Source organism: Plodia interpunctella, chromosome 15 (genome assembly GCF_027563975.2).
Source record: "Plodia interpunctella isolate USDA-ARS_2022_Savannah chromosome 15, ilPloInte3.2, whole genome shotgun sequence".
Taxonomy (NCBI): Eukaryota; Metazoa; Arthropoda; class Insecta; order Lepidoptera; family Pyralidae; genus Plodia; species Plodia interpunctella.
The window spans coordinates 4,675,573-4,686,713 of record NC_071308.1 but is presented as its reverse complement, the minus strand read 5'-3'; the positions used below and the strand labels follow the sequence as shown (position 1 = coordinate 4,686,713).

The 11,141-nt window shown below is 38.3% G+C and overlaps 1 protein-coding gene across 7 annotated transcripts in view; it reads right to left on the bottom strand.

Moving 5' to 3' along the window:
• Positions 1-862: 862 nt before the first annotated feature.
• Positions 863-11,141, bottom strand: part of ATP8B (ATPase 8B) — a 46,789-nt gene continuing 36,510 nt past the window's right edge. For 4 of the 7 annotated variants that reach the window (XM_053756115.1, XM_053756116.1, XM_053756110.2 and 1 more), the window contains 13 exons: positions 10,867-10,977; positions 10,498-10,671; positions 8,799-8,970; positions 8,449-8,553; positions 7,974-8,126; positions 7,437-7,623; positions 5,406-5,537; positions 4,790-4,941; positions 4,176-4,399; positions 3,634-3,859; positions 3,099-3,202; positions 2,656-2,829; positions 863-2,222 (listed from right to left, as the gene is read on the bottom strand). In XM_053756115.1, coding sequence (XP_053612090.1) covers positions 1,833-2,222; positions 2,656-2,829; positions 3,099-3,202; positions 3,634-3,859; positions 4,176-4,399; positions 4,790-4,941; positions 5,406-5,537; positions 7,437-7,623; positions 7,974-8,126; positions 8,449-8,553; positions 8,799-8,970; positions 10,498-10,671; positions 10,867-10,977 — 2,304 coding nt within the window. In that variant the 3' untranslated portion in view covers positions 863-1,832. The remainder of the gene's footprint in view (positions 2,223-2,655; positions 2,830-3,098; positions 3,203-3,633; positions 3,860-4,175; positions 4,400-4,789; positions 4,942-5,405; positions 5,538-7,436; positions 7,624-7,973; positions 8,127-8,448; positions 8,554-8,798; positions 8,971-10,497; positions 10,672-10,866; positions 10,978-11,141) is intronic. The other 3 variants (XM_053756112.2, XM_053756111.2, XM_053756113.2) reach the window with 3 other exon arrangements.

The window sequence follows — 11,141 nt, the reverse complement described above, 5'->3', positions numbered from 1 at the left end:
GACAGTTTGACAATGACATTCAACTTTTCTTTATAGGCCGTGGATTTAGTAAAGGCTAAAAATATACAAAAATCGATCAACAAGAACTTTAATGTTATGTTACTTACTGCTACCTCCATGGGCGTAACCGACTCGCACTTGGCCGCTTTTATTTTTTGTTGATCTATGTTGATGTAGTTTGACCATTAATAACAGAGATACGGTACATGGAATTAGTACGCACTCTGTACAAGAACTTACTAAATCCATGATACGATATGACCCGCGCGCGTTAACAATATGCTGCTGTCCAAATTCAGCATTGTATGGTTTATGCTGAGCGTTGACGAATAAATCGCCCTTGACAATACAGAAAGGACTAGATCTCGCTCGATCTAATTCTGTGTTTGTTCTCTTTTTTATTCAGTGTTTAAAGATGTAGTAGGTAGGTAGATATTTTAATAAGTGAATATTTTTTAATGTAATATTTATAAAGCCCGGTTTCGCTCGGGTAAAACCATAATAAATTGTACACCTAAACCTTCCTCAGTTATCCCACTATCTATTAGAAAATAACGCACACAATCCATTCCGTAGTTTTAACAGCTGGAAACTACTTTGTTTTATACTAATAGTAGATACTTAATAAAATAATTTATCACGAGTGGAAGTTCAGAGCATTAACTGAGAACTCCCTGCGAGCGCTACTTTTTTAACAGCTGGAAACTACTTTGTTTTATATTAATAGTAGATACTTAATAAAATAATTTATCACGATTGGAAGTTCAGAGCTTTAACTGAGAACTCCCTGCGAGCGCTACTTTTTCTTCCTTATTGAGTGGTAGAAAGATATATATGTCTAAAAATATAATGAAATAAATACATTTTTATAAGAATTACATTTTTATTAAAAAAAAATAATCCAAAGCAAATATATAACATTGATTTCATGCACGGACAGTCAACATTTTATATTAATTATGTGCGAACAAACCATCTTTATTTTGTATGATGGTTAGAAGGTGACGTAATAACATAATGTTGGTAACTTTGGCACTAATCACAATAGAGAGTGAAAAGTACTTACAAATAGTTTAGGTAACAAAAGCTACTACATGTAGTAAAATTGACGAATTAAATGATTATATTCAAGTAAATCAGAAAATACATATAAAAATATGAAAGAACATTAAAAAAATACTTACATTAGGAAATGTTTCAATCAGCAGTTTTATTTCGGATTGTATCATATAGTTAACAATGTATCTTTCATAATTCATAAAATATATTGACTGTTCGTGGTTTCAATTTATTTGGTTTAAGTTGACAACTTACTATGATCTCAGACACTGAAAATAAGTAAAAAAAAGCAAGTAAAACTTAATACTTAAAGCTCAACAAATAGAGCCGGTCGACTGAGGCGGAGGGCGGGCAGGTAGCTACAATAAGAAGTGAAAATATAAAGTGACCTCGCGGGGTCGTAAGGACGAACTAAGTACAAGTGAGCCGCCCGCCGCGGACGCCGCCAACCGACGAATGTAACAGTATGAGGAAACAATAAAAATCTAACTATTTATACATTAAGGGTTCAGTAGAAATTCTATTCACTTTTAAAAATGTTCGCGTCCTCGCGACGCGCGCGAGTCGACGGCAACGAAACTATGCACGTCTACACACGGAAAGGAACATTACGAAAACTAGCTACGCTCCTCCAATACAAAAGAGTAATCTTAGTACGTATCGTAATAAATATCTATCAATATATATTTCGATCAACAAATATAATTTAATATAGGCAATAATATAATACGAATCTTTAAATCTATCAACGTTATCACAATGCGAGCCGCGGCTCATAAGTCGACCGTGGCGAGGTTCTGCGTGGGCGCGCGCGGGGCGTCGAGCGGGGCGTGGGGCGGCGGCTCCGGCGGCGAGGGCGGCGGCGGCGAGGGCGGGCGCGCGTGGAACTTGCCCGGCAGCGCCGCCAGCGCCGACAGCGCCGCGTCGGCGTGCGGGATGCGGCGCATGATCTTGCCGGACGTGATGAGGCGGCCGAAGCCCTCCTGGTGCGCGAAGGCGTAGCCCGAGCGCACGGAGCGGCGCGCGCGGCGCGCGGAGGGCGTGCGCGGGGCCGCGGCCGGCGCGCGGCGACGCTGGCGCGCGCGCAGACGCTCGCCCAGCGTCGGCCGCGTCCACGACCACGCCAGCCGCCACGACACCACCGGCACCATCAGGATTATCATCTGGGACCACAACCGACACATACAGGGTCCCATTTATGGACTGTCTCAAAATAACGCAATCGAATTTAAAAATCACACAGAACAAAAAGGTAGACAGTGTAGATCGGTGAATTTGAGCATTTCGATCACCGTCACTACACTTCTTTCAAATTTCAACAAAGACGAGAATCTTTTCACTACCCTAATTTATAATTTAATCAATATTTAATTTTTAAGATTTTAGAATGGTTCTTTATTTTGGAGGAGGATAATGAAAAATCACCCAGATTCAACGGAAAGTAAGTATGAAGCACAATCCAAATATAGAAAACGATACAACTTGTTAATAACTACAATGAATAGTGCACAGACATCACGTAAAAAGCGAAGATTTTGAAAATCTTGCCATCCAGCCTATTGAAGAAATAATCTGTTACAAGTCGCACGAACTCACAGTTAAAACTGCAGTGAACCAGAAGGTGGGCTGCGTGAGTGCGACCGTGAGCGACCCTACGTACGGCCCGCCGATCACGTAGTTGTAGAAGTAGTCCAACACGAAGTACGACACCAGCGAGCCCCAGATCGTGATGTGATTGAACACCGTCCAGTACGTCGTGTCCAGCGCGATCTGAAACAAGTCATTGTCTTTTTGACGAAACACTTTGATGAATCAAATAATTTATAAGTATAAATTATTAAAGTTATTGTTTGTCCAAATACTTTTTCATGTCACATTCTAAATCAAATATTATAAATATGAAAGTTAAATTATCGATATATTTTTAAGTTAATAGTTTCTGTAATTGAAACTACGTTCATTTTTCCAATATTGGCAACAATGTCGGAAATGTCAGAATTTCATGCAATAAAAAATCTGAGATTATACGGAATTCTCACCTGTGTCGTGTTATCTATGATTAAAATAGTAGCTACGACGCTTCCTAATAACATGTGGTCCGATAAGACCTTGCCATCCGGCGCCAATCCATCTTTGTAAGTACCTGAAAATGAAGACAAAACATTATTTTTACGATTCAGATTTTTTATTTCTTATAACAGATTCGGTAGGTAGAGCAGACAGGTCAATGATTTTCTATATCAAATCCTTTTACAATAAACCGCAGTCAACCAATCACAGTGCGATTGGATTGTGACGCAACTAGAACTATACAATAGATTAATTTAATAGGTTGTTTGCGTCTGCCAAAGAAAAGATTCAATACTGAATAGTGAATGGTATACCGCTAGCACTAACGTCTCATCATCATCTAATTTAAGAGCGAGGCTCTTCTCGGTGGACTACGGTGTCACCATGTTTCATGCGGTTTTCACCAATGGATAGTGTGATGCCTGAGGAAGTTCAGGTGTATAATTTATTATGTTTTGACCTATATATGTATGGGCCGCAAATACAAAAATAAATAGAGCTGACCGTAAGGGATGAGGAACAGCACGAGCGACGTGAAGCAGCCGTGCAGCGTGGACTTGATGAACTCGGCCTTGTTGAAGAGCTGGCTGGTGTGGCCGGGCGCGTACAGCTTGGGGAACTGCAGCGCCGTGCTGTCCGCCACGTCCTGCTCGAACACGCCCAGCGCCAGCACCGGCAGCGACGTGTAGAACAGGTTGTACACCGATATGAACATCTCGTCGAACACCGTCTGCAATCGGGATTCGGGGTCTGAGGCGCGGGGAGGGAGAGCAGGCTTAAGGCTCCATATCAGATGTAATGTATGTGACTTTCAAATTTTGTGACAAGCCCGACTGCATTGTCAACGCTGGTGACTCATTCGCTTTTAGCAAGGCTATCGAACTGTAACATTTTGTAGTTCAAACATACATATTAATAAAAAATCTTACAAATACACAACTAATGTAGGAAAGCGGACCCTGAACTCCGACGCTTAACATCTAGGAAGAAATCGTAAAAATGCTCAAATGAATGAATGAGTGAGTGAGAGAGAGACAAACACAAACCTGCGCACTAAATCCGCAGAAGAACGCGAACCAGAAATGGCAGACGGTGAACGCGAAGTTCTTATAGAAGAAGTACCGCAGGAACTTGCACATGCGGTAGTAGGACCAGCGGCCGTGCACCAGCAGCAGGCGCTGCAGGAAGCGGAACTGCGCTATGGAGTAGTCCGACGCCAGCACCGCTTGCATGCCTTCCTGCCCCGAGATCCCGACGCCGATGTGCGCCGCTGGAACATAACTTTAATGTTTTTGTATGTTGTTGACAAATAAAGATTATTATCAGATTGACTATAATAAAAATATATCGGATTTGTATAATTGTGAGGACAAGTGACTTCTCAAATCATGAAATCAAAAAGATACTCTAATCAATTTTCATATGTTGTTGGCAAATAAAGATTATTACTGTTGTCATTGGGAGTAATAGTTGTCATCAAGTCAAATCAGATACTTTTTTCCATGTGTCAAAAACATAAAAATGTCTGGAGCTTGTATGACAATGGGAAGTGACGTAACAAATTATGAAATTAAAAACGACTTTAATGAAAACTAAAAAATACTACATCTTACTATAAATAAAATGGATCTAGACAAGGACAGCAGTATTCAGAAACTACCTTTAATCATGGAGACGTCGTTGGCGCCGTCGCCGATGGCGAGCGTGACGGCCTTGCGGCTCTTCTTGATGAGCTCCACCACCATCGCCTTCTGCAGCGGCGTCACGCGGCAGCAGATCACCGAGCGGCACTGCAGCACTACCTCTAGAAACCTGGGGAGGCACGAGCCTAATGACGAGGGTTTATGTCTCTTCGGTCACTAGTTTGAACCACTGAGAGAGGTCGACTGACTTTCAAAAAAAGGTTCATTAATAATTTCAACATAATATAGAATGTAAACAGGGAGGGACCTGCCCAGATCTCCGTTATATAGTCCTCAAAGTAGAGGGCGACTGTGTGAACCAAATAGCTTGGTCGGCTGTAGCGAAGTCCAAGCATTTATTCAGAATTATTTTTCACGTCTTCGTGCTTCACAAAATAATAAAAATTTCTAGATGGAACAGAGGGATATCACGAACTGGAAAGCGCGTAGAACACGCACCGACCACCTTGGTCGGGTGACCTGACTGAAATCGCAGAGAAACGACGGATGAGCCAGTCATTTTGGAAATCTTTGATGTCCAGCAGTGGACTCTATGTAATGATGATGATATCATGCGGTTATTGAAGTACATACCTGTCTTCAAGTTTGGGATGCAGGCAGTGTACGAGCGAGTGTCCGTTGATGACGATCGCAAACCCATTGGTGTCGTCGTTGGTGGGCTCGTGCGACTCAGCGTACGGCCCACCGCCTGACACGTACTCGTTGCTGCAAAACAACACACTCGCACATTTTTTATTGTGTAATACGTCTGTGTAATGTGTGGATATCCTCGCGTGGATGTTGTATGAGGCGACTAAGGGATAAAAACAACCTTGACAGGGGATAGGCAACATCAGCATTCCCAAAGAGGGTTGACGTCAGGCAGGTCCAGTCTTAACATAACAGTCGAATCTTTTAAATTTAAATAGTTTATGTGGATCAACTCTCGGCATCCCGGAATTCTTTTTAGGAGCACACTTTATAAAAGTAATTTATGTAACGCAAGTTTCTATTTAGCTTTACTTAATTAGTTAGTAAGAATATTGTTTTATTTCTTTGTTCGAATAGGATCAATTTGATAAATTATTCACATATACAATAAAAAAACAGAACATCATTATAAAAGATTATTTAAATTATTATCATAAAAAATGCAGTTCTTACAATTTACATTGAATATAAATTAAACAAATAGACATTTGCATTTAAATTATGTGTTTATAATTCAAATACATTGTGGTAAACGACTTTGTGCAATATATTACAAATAAACAGTTCAAACAAACACGAAAAGAAAACAAACTTATAATATCCCTTTGTAGTGGGGTTTTAAATGTTACTCGCAATGCGAAATTAAGGCTAATACGTGTGATAGCTAGTTTCTACAAACTAGTATTAGAAAGTGATAAAATATGGGTGTGCCTGCATGAGGGTAGTTGTGGTGTGGTTAAACACGGGTCAGATAGAGAGAGAGAGAGAGAGAAAGAACAGTATAAGTGTGTGTAGGAAAACAATTTAGTGGAATTAGTAACAGAGGTGGTAAACTTCAGTTAACAGAATTACTATTATTATCTAACATGTAGTTTTTGAGTTCATTTATATATTCAAACTAGGGAGTCCGTTATGGCGCGGAAGTACGCGGCGGATTGTGTCTGTCTCAGTCACAAATCTTACGTGCAAAAGAGATGGAACGAATCCGATATAGCTATGTTTCGATAATCTAGATTCATATAAACGTTTTATGTTTCGTGAATAGTAGGCGTAGTAGTGAGTACTAGTGATTCATTAAGCAAAATTAAAATATATAGTTACTCGTTTAAAATATTTTCCGAATTAGTTTATCCTAACTGTACACTATTAATAAAGTTTAAAAATATCACGAAACTAATAAAGGCAAATTTATAGCAAAAACATAAATAAACAGACACTAAAGAAGCATCATAATGTTTGCGAATAGACGGCCAATGATATTATATACGTTACACATTGAGTCTGTCCCCATTCTAACGCTTGCATACAATAGAAGCGGTGCATACACGCCTCTTTTTCTATGTACATATTGACATCAAATATCGATCAATATATGAAGTAGAACAACATACGTGATTGATGTCGCCAATCACTAAAAAGCAATGCTACTAACTGAAGTCTGGCTACAAAAGGCACTCACAGTAGAAAACGTCATGCGAATCACAACTGAGTTACAAATGTCTTACATTGATTTGTCTGAAATTTCAGTAAATTAAATTAAAATATTTTTCTACTATTAGTTTATTTTCTAAAAAATCTCCAACCGGACGTTCGCGAAATAGTAAGAGCGAAAGGATGTAGAATGAGAAATATATAGCGCGAACAAAATTAAGGCGTGAAACCGTCCTCACTTGCCTTTTTATCAACTAAAGTATTTGCAGTACTAGTTTTATATTATGGTCTAAAGTTATGTAGTAACTTATATTTACAATAAAGCCATTACGCGTTCCAGACTGACAACGACAATTGGTCCACAAAATGTCGATATACATCTTTGAAAAACGAATCGAAATATCGTCACAGTTGTGATTCGCAGCGCACAGACAGTCCACAACAGATGGTGACATGAAGTGATACAGCTCTCAGTCTCTCTACCTGTCGTGTGGTATTGTGTTATGTCCCCACCTAAAAGTGACGACGGAGACGGCGGGCGCGTTCAGTTTGACGTTGGCGCGCACCGGCGACGGACGGCTGTCGCCGTTCGCCTCCGGGCCGGTCTTGTCCGCACCTGACACATACACACACCGGTTACTGCCACTGTTCAGGATAACGCCCCTTGTATCTAGAGCAGAGATAAATAATAAACGATGTCAGTAATAAGGTGTATAACAAAAGAAAATTAGTGTATGATAATAATAGAAATCAACGTTTTTTTAGGCGTGAATCTTTCTGTTGAAGAAAAAGAAGTAAAAGATCGGTAACACAAGAAATTTTTGGAGAAATTTTTAATGCAAACGAGAAAACAGAATGAAGGTCCGTGCACACTGAACGTCTATCCAGCACGTACGCAGTAATAGTACGGAATTTTAATGCATACAACCGTGTAGCAACACAGGTCTTCGGTGTGCCGGGACTTTAATATGATAATTACTGCACACGAGTAGCCATCCTAATATCCCAGTGCAAACTCACCGTGCGGCAGAAAGGTGTTGACGACCCGGATGGAGTCCCGGCATTTGGCCAACTGCCGCTCCACGTCATCGTAAAGCAGTCCGTCAATGACGAACACTTCAGCCATCTCGTCCGTCAACAGCTGGCACGAGTACCCGATGTTTATTGCAGTCTCTGTAAAGTGGATCATACATTAAAATTGCCTTTCTACCAAATTGTGAGATTCAATTGGAGCACAGTTTTAAAAACTAGTCCAGGAACCCGTGTAACGAATATATCCAGGTATTTTGCATCAGAGTTTCTTCTTATAGAATGTGTTACTGCTAAAATTTTGATCGGATTTTATTGAAGTCGCCCAAAGGTATCTGACAGATAGTCATCCAGCGGCAGTGTTCATGTTTTCTCTCGATGTTATAGTCTATAAAAACATATAGGCATGTATCCTAAATACTAGGATTCGAACCATTGTCACAATGTTTGGCATTTATAAATTTACCTTGTTTGTCTCCAGTAAGTACCCAGACTTTGATTCCTGCCATACTGAGATTCGATATCGTTTCTGGTACACCGTCTTGTAATTTGTCTTCTATAGCAGTGACACCTGAAATTGTAAATAAAATAACTATCAGATGATGACACTATTTAGATGTTAAGAATCTAGACCGTACAAACTAAGTACCATAACTTTTGAATTCCTTTATATGCATCTAAAAAAAATACTACAAGAAATCTGAATAAATATTGATATATTGAGAAAGGCAAGGTTTATGGACAAAATGTTCATTTTTTATATATTTACGTTCTCATAAACAAGTAATGTTATCTAGTCTATTTGTATGCACGAACCCATCAACATGAGGTCAGTCTCGATCTCCTCGTAGATGGCGTCAAGTTGCTCGTCGCGGTCGTGCAGCGCCAGCGCCGCCGCCTGGTGGCGCCGCTTCCACTCCGCGAAGCCGCGCTCCTCCAGCGGCCGCCACGCGAGCGCTAGTGTGCGCAGGCCTTCGCCCGCGAATTTCTAAAAAGAATTAAATCCATCAGATATCGTTTGTATGTACGAAATATATTCTACGCGCACATTAAATGGGATATCGTCATAAGGTCACATTTTTTATTCTATTTAATTTCTTTGTATGTGTGTTTTCGTAGCTTCATAAACCATTTTGATTTCACGATATTCATTAAACAATATTTATTTAAAAGCTTAAAGCTTAAGCTTAAAAATATTCTATACTTATTGTGAGTATTGTGACACTGAACCCTCTTTTTTTGACAACTTGTATGAAATCGAAAATGCATTCGTAAAAATGACTGATTAGTTCAAATAAATAATTTTTAAAATTGTGCTAATAATTAGCACAATGAATGAATCTTGAGGAAATTATTAAGAAATGATGCTTTGAAATTTTTGTAATTGACAAATTATTTTAGAATAACGAATCGTGTTTACTCAGTTTCAACTACTTCTAATTACCGTATATTTGCACGTACAAGTACATAAAATAAAATGTGAGATAACTGATAAATATTCCAGCTATGTAAGTACCTATTTTGATTTAGTATTAATATTTTTCATAGAATCGCCCTAATATCGTTACATGAAAATGACGCGTAGCTTCTTTATCCAATTAAATAATCATGACCGATTAGTAAAAAGTAAGTTTCGTTGGAGCGGTACCTATAATTAAGCATTAGTTGCGAACTGCGAGAACTTGACGTTAATTACTGCCTGTAAGACTTTAATGGTCAACCTACCTATCAATTTCGAATAAGTTTTATATATGTCATTTCAGAAATGTTTTAATCAATTACATCAAGGTGATATCAATTTCTAAAGTATAAGGAAACATTAAAAAGACTATTTTACTATTTCAAATTCAGAACTGAAAGCATTTGTTAAAGTATAGTACACCCCACATTATTGTTACACCCCACATACTAGCTGAGCCCTGGGGCTTCGCTACCGTGGGAATTTCGGGATATAAAGTACCCTATGTGTTATTCCAGGTTATTTTCTACTCGTGTACCAAATTTCGTAACAATAACAGTAGATAATGAGGTAACAAACAAACTTACTTTCGCATTTATAATATTAGTTGGGATTATGGTGTAAACCGTACCGTTATATAAAGAATGCTGCAAATAAACGCGACTAAGGCTGCCAGTTGTGAGGTATTTAAGCTCTGAGAGATAGATTGTGTTGTGGCAAAGGCGTACTAGTGTTTTTGATTTAAACTACGATTTTTTTAACAAATGTCAAGTAATAGAGTAAGTAATATTGTCGACTCTAGCGAAATTCAGAAGGGGTGACATTAAGATATTTAAATTTCATTTTTATAATACGTCTTGTATTAAGATACCTACTTAATTGTCATTTTAGTTGTTTTTTTTTTAAATTATTCTCAACTTGCATTGTAGCACACAAGGTTACATTATGTTATGGAATAAATTATAACTAATTTGGTTTCTAGTTACTAAGTATTTTTAGTAACTAAATTGCAAATGTAGTTGTATACCATTAAAAAATATATGAGATTTAACTTACATTTAAATGCTCCTGTGTTCTCGTCTTAACTTCTGCTTGATTTGATTTTAATCTCTCGTATATTACATTATCAGCACCTTTTGTATATAACCTAATTTCACCATCCTTCCTCAATATCACGGACATTCTTTTTCTAACATTATTAAAATCTAATATACATAACAAATCATACTCCTGAAACAAAGAAAACGTAAATTAATACTCAACAAAGTATTTTAATAAATTGTATTATGAAAACAATACAAAAAGATATGAAAGTTTAAAAAAATCCATATCTCATAAAGAAGTGTGTTGTCCCCAGAGACCAAAACACACTGAACATTTTAATTTTATTTTAAGAATCGAAGACGATATCAAGGGGTTCCTTACCTCTGTATTCCCCATAACTTCTATTGTAATACTATTAGGCGAGCGTTCTCTGAACACAAAACCAAAATTCCTGGCGGCCGATACCAGCGCCGCCTCGTCGGGAGACTGCGCCTGGAGACATACAAATTTGCTTTACTTACATTGTGTCGATAATAAAAAACAAACTGAAGCTACATTATTATAATCTCAGCTGTAAGTTTACGGTTACCGTAAGCTCACACAGCTCGTTCGTAATTTTAATTGAAAAAAATAAAATAAATGATTATTCTAAGAGA